This window comes from Gadus morhua, chromosome 13, assembly GCF_902167405.1.
Source record: "Gadus morhua chromosome 13, gadMor3.0, whole genome shotgun sequence".
Classification (NCBI taxonomy): Eukaryota; Metazoa; Chordata; class Actinopteri; order Gadiformes; family Gadidae; genus Gadus; species Gadus morhua.
Genome location: NC_044060.1, coordinates 22,216,771 through 22,235,135, shown reverse-complemented (window position 1 = coordinate 22,235,135; position 18,365 = coordinate 22,216,771). Strand labels below are relative to the sequence as shown.

Sequence of the window (18,365 nt, the reverse complement as noted above, 5' to 3'; positions counted from 1 at the left end):
ATCATGTGTAATACATCATTTATTATACATCATGTGTAATACATGTGTTGTACATCATGTGTTATCCATTTATTATACATAATGTGTTAATCATGTGTTATACATCATGTGTTATACATTTATTATACATCATGTGTTATACATGTGTTGTAAATCATGTGTTATACATCATGTGTTATACATCATGTGTTATACATCATGTGTTATACATCATGTGTTATACATTTATTATACATCATGTGTTATACATGTGCTATACATTTATTATACATCATGTGTTATACAAGTGTTATACATTTATTATACATCATGTGTTATACATGTGTTATACATCATGTGTTTACATGTGTTATACATCATGTGTTATACATCATGTGTTATATATTTATTATACATCATGTGTTATACATGTGTTATACATCATGTGTTATACATCATGTGTTATACATGTGTTATACATCATGTGTTATACATCATGCGGTATACATGTGTTATACATCATGTGTTATACATCATGTGGTATACATGTGTTATAAATCATGTGTTATACATGTGTTATACATCATGTAGTATAAATGTGTCATACATCATGTGTTGTGATCGATGACGATACAAATGTTAAAGGTCCCATGACATGCCACCAGGTGAGGGCTGATTAGCTGTTACAAGCCGTTTTGGAACTCTGGCCCTTAGGACATCACAGGTGGGCATGTCCACCTAGATGTGTGCTGGATAGATCAGTCTACCAGCCTACCCAGTGCACTGTTGCAAACGTTGCTCATCTATCCGTCACACATCTAGGTGGACATGCCAACCTGTGATGTCATAAGTGGCAGATTTCCAAATCGGCTTGTAACGGCTAATCAACCCACACCTGGTAGCATGTCATGGGACCTTTAAGTTTTAAAGTCCTGCATGTTTCCACACGTGATCGACTTCATGCCTTTCTACGCTTCAAACTTGTGCATGTTGCAGAAAATGTGCAACAGCACCCTGGGGTCAACCTTTAGGGTGGGTCACAGAATTCTGTGTAACACCCGCTCGCTCTCCTTGCTTGACCGTGCTTTAGCATCTAGGATCGATTGCTCTTCCTTGCATTCCCCGGTGTTAACGCTGAATTTCATACATTGAATTTTGCAGCTGAGTTTGGCATGTTGAATTTGGGGACGTTGAAAATATTGAAGCCATTGAATATTGATTTGGAATTTTTTTAAATTGAAAAAAATAAAATAATAATTAAGCATTTAATTCAGAGGCAAAAAAAACAGATAAGTTAATATTCAGTGCTTAGAATTCACTGGCTTTTAATTTTTAAATCCCATGGCACAGATTTACTTCCATACCATGTGTTATACATTGTGTTATAAATCATGTGTTATTCATGTGTAATACATGTGTTATACATTATGTGACATCATGTGTTATACATTATGTATTGTACATTATGTGATATACATTATGTGTTATAAATTATGTGTTATACATTATGTGTTATACATGTGTTATCTATCATGTGTTATGCATCGTTTATAATTCACCATCCCCTCACAAACACAGTGGAGAGAGAGAGAGGGAGGGAGAGATAGAGAGAGCGAGAGAGAGGGAGAGAGAGGGAGGGAGAGATAGAGAGAGAGAGAGAGAGAGAGAGAGAGAGAGGGAGAGACAGGGAGAGAGAGAGAGAGAGAGAGAGAGAGAGAGAGAGAGAAAGAGAGAGAGAGAGAGAGAGAGAGAGAGAGAGAGGGAGAGACAGGGAGAGGGAGAGAGAGAGAGAGAGAGAGAGAGAGAGAGAGAGAGAGAGAGAGAGAGAGAGGGAGAGACAGGGAGAGGGAGAGAGAGAGAGCGAGAGAGGAGAGCACGCATGAGACAAGAGCGAGAGTGCGTAAGAGAGCGAGAGAGAGAGATGCATCTCGATAAGCAAGCATAATGCCAGACTGCAGGCTACTCCTGCTCTCTCACCACTCCATGCAGTGGATATGAGTGATGGAGCCTACATAGAGAACACCACAGTAGGAGTTCAGTAACCCCTATGTGATGATAAGTCAAAATATACTGCTTATGTTACTGGATGGAACATAAACGGCACTTTAGCGTTTGCACACGTGTAAAAGAATCAGTGTATTGACGTGAAATATACAGTATTACAGTTTGAACTGCTGAAGGCTGCAGTGATTCAGCAGTGAACCGATTCACTGTCAACTCTAAAGGACATTGTCAAAGGATGCAGCTACTCATTTAATAGTTTGAAGGTTCTTGACAGAGTTCCTCTCTGCTTTAAGAGCTTCTGAGCTGCCAACTTAACACTTGGCTAGTATTGTCATCCATTTAATTCAACAGACTGCTTGTTCATTAGCAATGTGCGTGGGGGGGGGGGGGGGGGGGGGGTTGGCAGTGCTCTATAAATAGCTGTACCTTGGACTTCATGAACTTGGAGTGGTTCTTGTAGACCTCCATCTGCTTGATCTCCTCCTCACGGTCCTCCGTGTTCAGCAGGCCGCTGGCCTTCAGCATCTGGATCTCGTCCTCCAGGTCCCGCAGGCTGCGCTCCAGCGACGCTACCTTGGTGTCCTGGAGCAGAGAGACGCAGAGGACACACAACTCAGACCGGGGGGGGGGGACGGACACACAGCACAGACCCTGAGGACACACAAAGCTCAGACAGTGGAGGGGGGGGGACCAGCCCCACCAAATAAACCGAGTCAAAAATATCTCTTGAATTGGTCCAGAGATACTGCAGTAATTGCAGGGGAAATCAAAAGCGCACTATTCAGTGCTTGTGATGCCAAGCCAGCTGTATCTTAATCAGCATTTGGAAACTTCCTACACACACACACACACACACACACACACACACACACACACACACACACACACACACACACACACACACACACACACACACACACACACACACACACACACACACACACACACTGTGTAGGGGAAGAGGAGCTCTGAGCAAAGCCAACAGCTTAAATAAATACTACAACGTCTTTAGGAGTGGCCAGGCTCTATCTACTATGGTGCTCTACTACTCTCTCTCTCTCTCTCTCTCTCTCTCTCTCTCTCTCTCTCTCTCTCTCTCTCTCTCTCTCTCTCTCTCTCTCTCTCTCTCTCTCTCTCTCTCTCTCTCTCTCTCTCTCTCTCTCTCTCTCTCTCTCTCTCTCTCTCTCTATCAGTCTCTGTGTCTCTGAGTTGCTATGTTTGTGTGTGTTTGTGTTTATCTCTCATCTCATTCTCACCTTGTTATCACAGAATTGTTATGTCATGTTCCCCATCTTCGTTGGAGTGCTTCTCCAACGGTCCACCGGTCAACCAGGACGGTGGACCAGTGGACCAGCTGAATGAACAGCCTGTACAGATACACTCCTACCACTGAGCCAGGGTCAGATGAACAGCCTGTACAGATACAGTCGTACCACTGAGCCAGGGTCAGATGAACAGCCTGTACAGATACAGTCGTACCACTGAGCCAGGGTCAGATGAACAGCCTGTACAGATACAGTCCTACCACTGAGCCAGGGTCAGGTGAACAGCCTGTACAGATACAGTCCTGCCACTGAGCCAGGGTCAGATGAACAGCCTGTACAGATACAGTCCTACCGCTGAACCAGAAACCATGCAGGACTATTCTCCTGATCGGTGTGCAAGAAAGTGTTCCACATCTCATTTCCATTGGTTCACATCACTCCCATCACTTTAAGAGCAGAAATTGTCGGAATAGATAGGTCAAAGCACTGTCTATGTTTGAATTAATAAGTCAAAGCACGGTACCTTGAAGACTGAGATATATAATCCCCTCCAAAGGCTTTCAGAGGAACATCCACCTGGCCACTAAATATACTCTCTCTCTGTGCATCCCTCTATTTCCCTCTCTCTCGCTCTCCCTCTCTCCCTGTCTCTGCACACTGGCCTCTCCCTGTCATCAACAACCACACCTGTTTCCATGGCAGCGGCACGCAAGCAGAACGCAGGGCGCAACGTGCTCCGTCTCTGGTGAGCGAGAGAGGGCGGGCGAGGCAGGAATAGAGCAAGCGAGGGAGCCAGCGATGGAGACGGGGCTACGAGCTCTATCCCGTCAACAGACCAGGGTGTGTTAACAGGCTGGGAGCTCCTCAGTGATGGAGGAACCCTTTCTGTCTCCTCTGTACACAAACCCCAAAACAGGATGATCACATGACCATGATGGTCACCTGACCGTGGTGATCACATGATGCAGAGGGGCTGGTCCACTGAGAGCCGTCGGTCCAGAGGTGATGTCATGCTTTATTTTGAGGAAGTGATATCAGCGCTATGCGGCTGCCTGGATCCTCCCTCTCTACAGCACCCATGTTTTATTCACTAACCCAGTTCACTGTTACCTAACCCTGTTCCCTAACCCTGTTCCCTAACACTGTTCACTAACCCTGTTCACTAACCCTGTTCCCTAACACTGTTCACTAACCCAGTTCACTGTTACCTAACCCTGTTCCCTAACCCTGTTCACTAACCCAGTTCACTGTTACCTAACCCTGTTCCCTAACACTGTTCACTAACCCTGTTCACTAACCCTGTTCACTAACTCTGTTCACTAACCCAGTTCACTGTTACCTAACCCTGTTACCTAACACTGTTCACTAACCCTGTTCACTAACCCTGTTCCCTAACACTGTTCACTAACACTGTTCAATAACCCTGTTCACTAACCCAGTTCACTGTTACCTAACCCTGTTACCTAACCCTGTTACCTAACACTGTTCACTAACACTGTTCACTAACCCTGTTCACTAACACTGTACACTAACCCAGTTCACTGTTACCTAACCCTGTTACCTAACACTGTTCACTAACCCAGTTCACTGTTACCTAACCCTGTTACCTAACCCTGTTCCCTAACACTGTTCACTAACACTGTTTACTAACCCTGTTCACTAACACTGTTTACTGACCCAGTTCACTGTTACCTAACCCTGTTCCCTAACACTGTTCACTAACACTGTTCACTAACCCAGTTCACTGTTACCTAACCCTTATCCCCTAACACTGTTCACTAACACTGTTCACTGTTACCTAACCCTGTTCCCTAACACTGTTCACTAACACTGTTCATTAACCCTGTTTACTAACCCTGTTCACTGTTACCTTACCCTGTTCACTAACAATGTTTACTAACCCTGTTCACTGTTACCTAACCCTGTTCCCTAACACTGTTACCTAACACTGTTCACTAACCCAGTTCACTGTTACCTAACCCTGTTACCTAACCCTGTTCCCTAACACTGTTCACTAACACTGTTTACTAACCCTGTTCACTAACACTGTTTACTAACCCAGTTCACTGTTACCTAACCCTGTTCCCTAACACTGTTCACTAACACTGTTCACTAACCCAGTTCACTGTTACCTAACCCTTATCCCCTAACACTGTTCACTAACACTGTTCACTGTTACCTAACCCTGTTCCCTAACACTGTTCACTAACACTGTTCATTAACCCTGTTTACTAACCCCGTTCACTGTTACCTTACCCTGTTCACTAACAATGTTTACTAACCCTGTTCACTGTTACCTAACCCTGTTCCCTAACACTGTTCACTAACACTGTTCACTAACCCATTTCATTAACCCTGTTCACTATTGCCTAACCCTGTTCACTAACCCTGTTCACTAACACTGTTCACTTACACAGTTCACTAAGACTGTTCACAACCCTGTTCACTATTGCCTAACCCTGTTCACTACAACTATTCACTAAAACTGTTCACTAACCCTGTTCACTAACCTAGTTCACTAACACTGTTCACTAACACTGTTCACTAACCCTGTTCACTAACCCAGTTCACTAAGACTGTTCACTTACACTGTTTACCAACCCTGTTCCCTTGTTCACTAACCCTGTTCACTAAACCCTATTAGCTAACCCTACTAGACACATCAATTCTGTTGCATCTGACGATTATTTCCAGTAACTTTAAGTATATTTGCATCTGACTGAAAACAAATTTTTATACATGTGCATCTGGTACCCTTGGTTTCTGTCTCATTTAATGTTTTTCAAATAATTAAACTTTATTAATTGCATTTGAATTGCACAAAAAATCTAAAGTCATTGTGTCTTGTTGCGAGGTGTAGAGTAGTAAAATAACATCTCGCTATTATAAAGTATCACTATCTTTCACATATGAGACATGAAACATGATATTCAACTGAAAACGTCTGAAGGATAGTTGCTTTACGCTTTGTTCAACTTGTTGTTAATTATATAATATAATTCAGGTAATGGTCAGAGAACACTCCATTTAATATAGGTGGATGTGTGGTTCTCGATAACCTCATTGAGTGTCAACTAGCATCATGTTGACATGTCAAGTAAGTGTCAACTGACACTAAACAAAGACCATGTTGATACTAACTGATACCAAACTGACACTAAACAAAGACCACGTTACTACTAAACCGATACTAAACTGACAGTAAACTGATACATTACTGCTACTCATAGGTGGATTACCCATGTCAAGTGAAGTCGCTGGGTTTATCATGTGTTTGTTCTTTTGTTGTTACAACAAGAGCAACAACACTTGGACAGTTTTTATGGGATTCCACATGAACTCTTCATGTGGTTTTACCTTCATCTCGATGATGGTCTGCAGAGCCTTGGTTTTGCCCGGGTCTTGATGCAGCTGATTTCTCCTGTGTAGCTCCTGAAGGAAGATTCATTATCACAAAACATGCCACTCAACATCTATATCGCTCTGTTTTAACCTGTTCGTAGAAAATAGTATATTGGGTAAATATATCATTACGTATCTATATGTTTACAACCTGTATTACACATAAAACCTGAACATATTTAATTGAACTGCATTAGTAAAGAGAAGGGAAGGTAAAATCCATGTTCAATATTTTACCAATTTAGCATGTTTGTCTTAACACCCACTTACCTTCCATTGAATAAATTCAAAAGCATCCCATAATCATAATGATTATAACTTGCTCGGTGCAGACCTCAGTGACCTCATAGTGGGCTAGGGCCATCCTGCTTACATCTTATTCATCCATGGGTTAGCTTATATAGGTCATAGAGAATTAACTGATTGGTCCTACGAGACACTGTCTTCATTCTAAGAATCAACCCCCGAGCAGCATTGAATAAAAAAAGGAGCAGGCTTTGGAGGTTTTACTCATACTATATTACTTTGATGATCCACCCATTCATTTGTTTTTTTCGTGGTTTGAGCTTTATTGTTATTGCATGAATGACTCAAATAATGGGACTGGGCCATGTTTCCATTGCCTTGGGACAGGATGGCATCTCACTGGCGCATCTAGTGAAACGTAACCAGACCAATTAGAAGAAATAGATGCATTAGTGTCACAGTGTTGAAAAACATTACCTATATATGTGTATATCAGGATCAATGCATTGAATGCAAGTGAACAGTAGGTCAAATCGATAATTTAAATCTCCAGACAGGGTCATTGATTATTGGTACATCCCTCTTTATGTATTCAACGGCGAGAAGGAGGATATTAAGCCAGACTAAATGAGTGAAGCATCGCTCTAAGCTCACTCCTGCCACCTAGTGAATAAACAGGAACGCAACCCCAGACGTTCTGCTGTGTAACACACTCCCAGCTCTGCTGAGGCACCAGTGCTCCAGACTGTTGTCCCCGTGGTACCTCTCTGAGGTGGATGTTCTCCTTGTCCTTCTGGTCCAGGATGACCTCCAGGTGTCCCAGCTGGGCCTCGGCCTCGGCGATGCGTCGGGCCCTCTCCTGCTCCTCCTCCTCCATGCCGCGGCCCCCCGCCAGCCCCTTGCTCTGCAGCATCTCCAGCAGCTTCTTGATGGACTCGTCGCGGGCGCCCAGCGTCTGCTTCTGGGTCTCGATCCGCAGCTCCATCTCCTCCAGGGTCTTCCTGAGCAGGAAGAGCTCCTTGGCCTGCCGGTCGTGCTCGGCCTGCAGCCGGCGGAAGTTCTCCTCGTTGAGCTCGATGGAGGAGAAGTGGTCCCCGGGCCGGCCCGTCTCCTGCTGCAGGAGGTGGTTCAGGTCCCTCTGGGTCCGCAGCTCGTCCTGCAGGGCCTGGATGGTCAGCTGGAGGTGCTGAGGACGCACCACAAACACACACACACACAGACGCACACACACACAGACACACCCACACACACAAACACAAACCCCCACAGGTAGACACAGACGCACACACACACAGACGCAGACACACACACACACACACACACACACACACACACACACACACACACACACACACACACACAAACACACACACACACACATACAGAGACACACACACACACACACACACACACACAGATAGACCACACACACATGTACACACACACACAGACACACACATACACAGACGCAAACACACAAACACAAACATGCACGTACACGACAACACACACACACACACACACACACACACACACACACACACACACACACACACACACACACACACACACACACACACACACACGCACACACATATATGAAACCTCACAGTGAATAACAACGATAACACAGTGGACAGCATAATGTGGTTAGAGGGTCTGCAGACGAGGGTTTTTTCAAGAAGAGACTAGAACACAAACACTTTTAAAAACTTTATAGAAGAGGTAGGGGAACAGGGTTTTCTTTGGAATCAAGGTACTAAGTTGCTGATTCAGAAGAATGCAGTGTATTAAGGAGACATTGAATCAGGTATTAGTCATATACCAGGTACCAAATCCTATTCAATCAACTGCAGATTTCCAATGAGGGCATGGCTTGCAGTAATGCAGTGCAGCAGATTCAAACATTAGACATTTGGAAATATTTGCTCTTTTTTTACACACCCACACTTTTACATAATTAAAATCTCATTTAGCAACAAAGCCCTAACAACAGTGACACGGTAATCGTACACTTCAATATAAGAAGCATTTTTCATTGGTGTTATCGATTTAATCTCTGTTGGGTCTCAGCCAATCAGACCAAAGGGACAGAGTTCACCGAGCCGGTCATCATCGGAGGTGAACGCAGACAGATTAATGCAGAGGTGTTTTGGATCACTCGTTTGATGACCTGCTCGCTGAACATTATCTCATTACAAAATCAATCAATCAGTTATAAATATATATGCCAAAATATATATATTTATAGAATTTTCTTAATTGATTTTAAAAAGATTTTATTGTTATCTGTTGATTTGTCATTAAGTGCTCATGGTAATGGTCTGATAGTCAATGCTATTCAGAGATTCTAATCTGATTGACCTGATTGACCAATCAGAATTGAGCATCTGAAGGTCAAAAGACCCTGCTGCTACACAGTGCAGCATTGACTCACAGGATGATGTAGAATGTGTGCATGTAAGTGTTTGTGTGTTTGTAAGTTGGAATATGTGCAAGTTTTTGTTTGTCTGTGTGGGTTTATTACAAAGTTTAATTTAGTAGTGGAACTGTCAGGGTGCAAAAATTGAATTTGCAGTGAAATAGAAAAAGGCAGTGGCAGACTTTTCCTAGTGTAGTTGAGGACACGGGATAAAAGCAGAGGGGCCTGGTTTCTGTCAATCAAAAAATGGCCCGTTGGGGTTTCCTGGACCAGTAGATGGGAGGGGTGTTGGGGGAGCAGGGAGGGGGCGGGGCTAGTGGATGAAGGATGTGTAGGGAAGGGTGTTGCTAGTAGATGGAAGGGTGGGACTAGTGGATGGAGGGGTGGGGCTAGTGGATGGAGGGGTGGGGCTTGTGGATGGAGGGGGCAGGGCTAGTGGAGGGACAGGTGTGGCGGGAGGGGCGTGGCTAGTGGAGGGAGGGGCGGGACCAGTAGAGGGAGGGTGTGTAGGGAGGGGCGGGGCTAGTGGAGGGAGGTTGTTTAGGGAGGGGCGGGGCTAGTGGATGGAGGGGGCGGAGCTAGTGGAGGCAGGGTGTGTGTGGAGGCTAGGAGCTGAACTAAGGAAAGGGGAAAAAGGGGGGTCTATGTAAGAGGCAGACAGGTTTTGGGGAGATGCAAGTGTCTGATTAAGGTGTAGGTCAAAGGTAAATAGAGGAAGGAAAAGAAAGGAATATCACGGGCTCTGAAACACACGTCGCCAGTGAGGGCGACTCTATGTTTGTGCTCCGCCGGGCGGGGCAAACATAGGAACAAACCTTGGTTCTCCTGGCATCCAGCAGCTGGCGTAAAGGATGAACGGAAACAAACAAATATACAGAAGGATGGTGAAGCACAGCGTGAAGAGCAGGAGGCCACAGAGACCAACCCCCCCCCCCCACCCCCACCGTCCTCGGATAGTCGTCCTGGTTCATCATGTCCCAGGCCTCCTGATCAATAATTAATAGGGCTTAGTCACACACACACCCTGTCACACACATACACACCCTGCCACAACACGTCTTGATCGATAGGACCTTTCTGGAAAGAGGAAAATGTGACACATTCTTTTTTACTATAGCCTGGTAAGGTGGAATTACCTTTATGGGTAAAAGTGCTGTTTCCCAGACTCCATTGATTATTATATAGTTGTATAGTATAAGCTCATGTGCAACTATGTGATTTGCTTTGAGCATGTACATTTAAACCCAGCAGGGGGCGGTATTTATCTCTCCAAGAGGAGGGTTGGACCAGTGCTGGACCAGCGCTGTTTCCCCCCCCGGGACTCCAGGTAAGAACACGGTGCACACCGCACATAACCTCTATCTCAGCGTTATATCGTTATCGTTACAACACGTTTCAGTACATTATAGTGGGGACCTACAGTCCACAGCTGGCCCTGCTCCAACATGTCTTCTTACTTTACACCTCCAGTGCTCTCTCCTGTACCTGCCTGAGGCTGACAGTATTAGCCAAAAGTATAGCAAACTGACTTAATGTTATGGTATACATTAGGGCTGCAGGATATATCGGCTATGTACGATATATCGATATAATTTCCACAAGATTACAAGATTTGACAATATCGTTTATATCGATATGCGTTAAAATGGTCAGTTTCCCCCTCAAGCGTCTACAGCGCTTGCCTTGGAGACTGTGAGCGCGACCCCTCCCACTCTGTCTTTCCGAACGTGCCGTGTGCAAAGACGCCTCATTCCCGCCCCCGCCGCCCCCTCACAACACAACAAGCATGGATTATACCCGTAAAGAAAACGAGACAGCGGCGGTAGACGAAATTGTTTCAAAGAGGAGAAACAACGGCTCCATAATGTGGAAATAGTTCGGGTTTAAAAAAAAACAGATGAGTAGCAGCTGCAGGTCATCTGTAGAGAGTGTAGCAAAACCGTTGCGACTAAAAGTGGAAGCACGACAAATCTGTTCCACCATTTACAGCAGCGGTACAAAGTGCAGTATAATGAATGCGTAATACTCCGTGGCTGTGCTGCTGCATCACCGGCCGCGACAGTTTCTTCTGCCCCGAAACCAGGGCCGGCGCTCGGCAAATGTGTTGGGGGCGCCCTCTGGTGACGCTCTTAATTAATTAATTAAAATATACGAAACAAGCGAAATGAAACCAAACATGTTCCCAAATAGAACGGAGAAGGGAGGGGGCGGGGGATTAAAGTTACGGCGCACTGAAACCCTCACCGTAGTACACAGGACAATGCGACAAAGCCAATGCTCTTATTGGTAGCTAATGTGTTTAACCTACAGCTTTATAATGTTTTGCATAGGTGATTATTTTGTGAAGAAGGTGAAAAACGTCCCTTTTTTTTTTAACATGTTCATTCAATTCTGTTGAAAATAACGATACAAAATCACATGTTGCAGTCATACTGACCTATGTTTTAATAAAAGTGCTTGCAACATCTCACATGTGGCTTTTGACTTAGAAAAAAAACATCTAACCCACTCTATAGAAAATATCGAGATATATATCGTGCATCGCCATTCAGCCCAAAAATATCGGGATATCATATTTTGCCCATATCGTGCAGCCCTAGTATACATATAACTGCATATCATCGCAACAATTATGCCATTATGGATGAAAGGAATGCGCCTGTCTTTGCCCTATTCAGACAAGTCCATTTCCTTTCTTAGCCCTCTTCAGACGACTCCTTTAATTCCAACATCCTTGTTTGGGGGCGTTTTCTTGGATAGCATTAGCTTTCCTTTAGCCGCTTCAATTAACCTGCAGAGGAAAGGTAGCATAGCTGCTGCTCCTGTGAAGGAGTCCAGCGTCTTGTTGACCAGATGTCACACTAATGGAGTCTGCGCAGGTCAGGGTAGGATAAAGCAGTCAAACTTGGGTGTGACTTCTTCTATTTGCTCATTTTTTATAATAGAAAATCTAATTGAAATAAAATTGCTGCTTAAAGGAGCATTGTATGTCAGCCAAAATGTCCTTCCCCCTCTATTACTTTGAACTTGAAGAGATTCAACCGGTGGTTAAATGATTTGAAATAAATGTTTTCTGTTTATTTAAATATTGGGTAACCACATTTGCTTTGGGCTCAGAGAACAGAAAAAAATTAAAGCTAAGCAAAGATATTATGTTATTGTTATGTTATTTAAAATAAGGGGATTGATATTTGGGAGTAAAACACATTTCAGTTCATTTCAGGATTTCGGATTTTATTTGGATCCCCATTAGCTGATGCAGAATACTTCAGCTACTCCTTCTGGGGTCCACACATACCATATAACAAGACAAGAAATCAACAAACAAGACAACAGATAAATAAATAATGAGATATATACATATTTTGGCAACCCCGCGCCGACGGACCTGGGCCCCGTTTCCCGATAACGATAGATCCACGCTTGTACGATCAGTCTCACGATGGATGGAAATTTCTTTGGAGCGTTTCCCGAAACACCTCTTAACATGATCGCACGTGTCCTGCACTCACGACGTTCGTAGGCTTGTAACTGTCTTCTGACACGGTGCTGAAATGGGCTCGGTAGGAGGGGGAGACGCAGGAATGTCACAGGAAATTGGAGTTAAAATAGCTCCCCATCAAGGCCAACAGCAGAGTAGCATACGAAAAGAATAGACTGCAATAATATGAATGCTAAAGAAATTAAAACACAATTGATTAGGCCTAGCCCTAGGCCGACATATGCATCAGTCCTAATCCTGAATGCAGTGTAGGTAAGTTTTTCACAGCATATTCCCCCCTGAAATAATGGCATGTTAACAAAAATAAAAAATAGCTTGTGTGACAACTATTATTTATCTTAATGTGCTGATTTCTGAAACGTGCTTTGCACAGCAAAGAGAGCCGACTTTATCTGATTCTGCATAAGGTTTCATTAGGTGCGTTTCCATCCCCCTGATTTTATGCAAACTTTGAAGTATCGAATCAGTAAACGGTGATGGAAACACCAAAATTCGCATAAAAATCCTTTAATTTGCAAAAAAGTTTATCCGCTCGCTTGAGGTGGTTTTTGAGAAATGCGAAAGAAAGTAAATTCGCGAGATGGAAACACACTTTTCAAAACAGCTGTGACGTAGCGAACTTTAAACACACAGGAATGACAGTCTTTCCGATTTCCGCATAACGACCGGCCATAGCAACCCTGCCGACATCAACGTGTAACGTCATCACCCTATTGTGCTCTCCCTTACGTAAGGCACTCGACGTCGTCCTCGTATTTCCCTTGCTACCGCTGTGTACAATGTAATTTCTCTATTTCTTCGTCTACTCTATTTCTTCTGTTACTCTTCTCTATTGGCGGACTAACCGCTTTTTGTCACATTTGTTGCAGCTTTTCTACTTCTAACAATTATTACAGCCACGTATCGGCATACATTTTTTGCCTACAGCGCCACCTCCAGGCAGAACTAGGGTAGTTACCCGCTCCAACCACTTGATGGAAACGCACCTAATTCAAATTACTTTTTTGCAAACATTCTAAAGATTTGCATCACTTTTTAGATGGAAATGCAGCTACTGATTAACGCGCACTCTCTACTCTACAATATTAGTAGACATTAAAAATGCAACGTTCCATAATTCAAACGCAGAGGCTAGGCATTGACACACGGCTATTGTTGACTCGATTAGGAGAGCTTGGTCTAGATCCTGCCCATATTGTTGGGCAGGATGAAGTAGGGTATAGGTCTTTTTACACTACCAAGCCGGTTCGGTCACAGCTTGGCAGAGATTTCACCTTCTTATCTCAAGTTTCCTGTGTAAAACCGAGGGGGTCAAATCCCCCGTTCGTCACGGCGCGGGGTTTCTTGGTTCACTGGGGAAGGCGGGGCTGCGCACGGAGTCTCTGACCTCTTTAGAATAATTTGCATTATTGCATACTCCCGAATGTTTTAATTTTTTTATGAATGAAGACACCCAAATGCTTTAATGAGTTCACTTCTGAGTCTAGACTACAAACGCGATTAATTATGGTCAGGGATGTTCGTTACTGTCTAGACAGGGTCCAATAAATAGTGAACTCCATCACAGCCTCACCGAAGCGCTTACAGTGCTTAATGCAAACAATCGCAACAAAAAACTCCTGCAGAAGTTCTCAAGACACCAACTGTTCTCAGCATGATGCATGTCTACAGTAGCCTATGTCTTCTGTCATTGATCAATATGAGGACATTTTAACCACGATGGTTGAATTAAAATGGGGAGTCAGCAAGTGACAGCAAGTGCAGCTCGAAAGCGACCTCCCACACAAGAGCAATGGAATCATTTGATTTTATTATATTTTAATAAAACGCATCCAATACACGGAAGGTCCGCTGGTGACGCCACTGAGGCTATAGTAAGCTAACGATGCTCTTAGTACCCCTGGAGTCCTCGTTAGCTACGAGCGTTTTCACAACGTTCGTTACCAACGATTCTTTCGGGAAACTGTGTGAAAACTGTACGATGCTCGTACAACGCACTTCACGATCCACTTAGGCTAACGATGCTTTTGGGAAACGGGGCCCTGGAGAAAACTCGCCAACTCTCTGAACAGCGCCCTCTCTACGGACAAGGAGTCCAAGGGAGATACATCCCCTTCAACACGGCTGTAACTGCTCACCAATTAAGCAGGCACAGACAATCATGGGGATTGAGATCACCTGGGGGAAGGTGGCGGCAGAGGGGTATTAGCAGTCAAAGAGGGGAGACGCGTAGGCAAGACAGGCACGCGACCCGACGAGACCGACGGACTATATCGCCCTAACGTTTGGACAGTTTCCCGTAGGAATAAGCGAAGAGTGCTGGGAGCGACATTCACACCGGACACCAAGACGGACCTGTCCGGAGAACCCACACCTCTTTTCCCCATAGTGGAAGTAACCTTAGTTGTTTTATGATTTTCCTTATTCTCCTGAGCGGTCCAGAAATAAAACCCTTGTTTTGACACCTGGCTTGAGCAGTCTTTATTGGGAATCCGAGCCGCCGACGAACGTGGTAGCCCAGTCGTCGTTACTTGCTAACTCGTTACTTTGAACTAAAATTTTTGTTTAAAGTAAATCTTCTTGTCAACAGTGGATATAAATTATAATTAGGAAATACCCCATTCACAACTGACAAACAATCAACACTTATTCAAAAATGTTATTGCTGTTAGCAGGGCAACGCCACAGATACTAGTAATAGTACAAAACTATTGTGAGTTCAGCATATAGTGTTGAATATTTATATTGTTATGAAAGTCATGGTTTGGTATGGTATCATGTGGAATTTCCAAGATGCTCCAATCATATTACCTACATTGTCCATTAAAGAAAAGGGACAGATCTTTTTACTGACAGCCAAAAGGTCATTCTAACAATAACCTGGCACGTTGTCCATCTGTTTTTTTCCTTCCTCCTCCTCCTCCTCCTCAGGTTGGAGCTGCCGCCATCTTCAGACCAGCTCTCAGAGCAACATAAGCAGCCTAACCCGATGCTTCCTGAGAGCTAACCTGAAAAAACGGGTCAAAGTACTGATAAAACCCATTGATATTGTTGCCGGTTGATGCTGTGCAAGGTATCTTGAAATGCGTCTCAGCTTTACATTGCCATTCAACACCTACAATAGATTGCAAAAAGATTCTGCACAGCTTATGATGAGCACAGCGAATCAGTCATGTATTAGTGCTCACTCACCATCTAAATGAAGGAGCCAATAGGATTCTCAACACGGTCAAGACCCTGCAGACACTGATGACTAAGGCCACCCACACACACACCCACGCACACACACACACACACACACACACACACACACACACACACACACACACACACACACACACACACACACACACACACACACACACACAGACACACAGACACACACACACACACACTTACACACACACACTTACATACACATTCCATATTCAAGATTAAAGGAGAATAAAGCAGTGCTTTACCTTGTCCAAACTCTACCAGACTACCAGAGCCAATCTGGTTCCATGTTTCACCACATTTTCTTTCACTCTCTCGTGTCATGTGGCAAGAAAACATTCCTCAAAGCTTCAGCAGAAATCATGTCAAAGCTGGGGAGGGCCATCCTCCATTTTGGGAATTGAGTTGATGAGGGGTGACTATCTGCAGCAGATATGCCACGCTCAAGCTCAGACACTTTCCTCTAGCCTCCTAAGAGTAGCATCAGGCTCACACAGTATCCTACAGCAACCTAAGACTAGCATCAGGCTCACACAGTTTCATCTAGCAGCCTAAGCATGATGGAATAGTATTCTATTTCTTGAATTATTTGTTGCGTCACTGTTATCGAAATGCAACTATGTTGACGATATGACGATGAAGGAAGAGGCTATGCTATTCCCTCGGATGTGTTGATGTTGGGAAATCTGTTTGGGGTGCCCTTAATTTTGTTGGCTGCGTCCGAGAGAGGGTTAAGCTTCTTAGAAACTTATAGCATGTACTTATAGTATTTCATATACAACATTGATCATTATAATGCTTGTTTTGACCCGTGGACATAGTTATAAGTTATACGTGCGTATGCGTTACAGTTTTTTCCTATCGTTTTCGGTCATGTACCCATACTATGGTCACTTTTCCCTATCACTTAACACAGTGGGCTTTAGAGACACACACCTCTGCATATCTATTAACCTTTGGTGCAAAATGCACTACAACAACCACACCACAAACAATGCTGCCATAACTTAACACATGTTTCCTCTCAGAACACTATGACCTAAAAAACACTAACATCTTGAAGCATTGCCAATTGCATACATAAAATGTTGCTGTGTCCTCCAGTTTGGCATAGATTTCCTGTAGTGTTGCATTGAAAAAAAGAGAAAAAACACAGACAAACACTTCTTTGGACTACAGTAATAAAGTTTGTAATATTACAGTATGACAATCCAAGCCAAGTATCTGCTGACAGTGTTCATATGTCGGTTTACCTCCCACAAAAGATGTCACAATTGAGTGTGGTAAATGTACTGTAATTGTAAATACAGTAAATACTGTAAGTGTTTTATGAGAAACTGAGAATAACAATTTTCAGTTTTTGTAAAGCAAATTACATACAGTAAGTACGTAATATATGATCCAGAAACAAATCACAAACACAACAGTTTTTTTCACTGTGCTTTACTTTTTGGAGATTTTGTCACAGTGCAAGTGTTACACAAAACAGAAAATACATTACAAAGTCAAAAAATGTGTTCTAACAAAAAATGCAATGCACAAAACCTGCACATACTGTATATTACAGTAGCCCAACAGTGGCGCAGAATTGGGCTAATCCCTCCTATCCTCCGCATATGACCACCAGGTGTTTTGCATTGCAAAACTTATCCTCTGTGTTTTGTACAGATCATTGTATGTAGTGTTGCTTTTACGTAAAAAAAGTATTTCCATGCCAATTCACCAAGAACTATGGTGCACAGGGGGAAAAAAATCTAAATTACTGTAAAATAAAATAAATAAACTATAAACTAAATATTTTTTCTTATTCAAACATGTAACTTCATTTGTCTGTCCAAATGCAGCATCTTTCCATCTACAGTGATCTAAATTACTGTTAGGTTTTGAACAGAAAGTTCACTGTTTTGAACAGAGTATCTAAACATTGGTAAAATATGCTGTAGTTCCACAGCGTTTTGCCGGTAGTGAACATTGACTGGGGCAGGTATCCATGAAATTTGGAAGAAGGCGTCATTGCCAGCATTTGTATCTTAGCATAGGGGCAAGTAACCACAGTTTGGTTCACATGGTCTACTGGTATGCTCACTGTGTGAAGTGTTTAGGGAATGTGAACATGGTTTAGGTAAATTGCCTAAAACGATAGGAAAAAACTGTAATGTCCCTCCCAATGTTCATGCTTCATTGTGTGGGGGCCTGTCGTCTTTACATTTCATTGTTGATCGGATGATAAGTTAATTTGGTGTTGTGTTTGTGTCTGGATGTTGTCCCTGCTGATTTGCTTGCCAGGTAGCAGCTAGGTTTAAAGGTTAGCAGTGAATCAAACCTTTTG

The 18,365-nt window shown here is 43.4% G+C and overlaps 1 protein-coding gene across 1 annotated transcript in view; it reads right to left on the bottom strand.

Moving 5' to 3' along the window:
* Positions 1-18,365, bottom strand: part of erc2 (ELKS/RAB6-interacting/CAST family member 2) — a 53,694-nt gene that overhangs the window by 19,672 nt on the left and 15,657 nt on the right. Inside the window, exons 3-5 of the mRNA XM_030375348.1 lie at positions 7,660-8,082; positions 6,606-6,680; positions 2,410-2,565 (exon numbers count right to left, since the gene is read on the bottom strand). Coding sequence (XP_030231208.1) covers positions 2,410-2,565; positions 6,606-6,680; positions 7,660-8,082 — 654 coding nt within the window. The remainder of the gene's footprint in view (positions 1-2,409; positions 2,566-6,605; positions 6,681-7,659; positions 8,083-18,365) is intronic.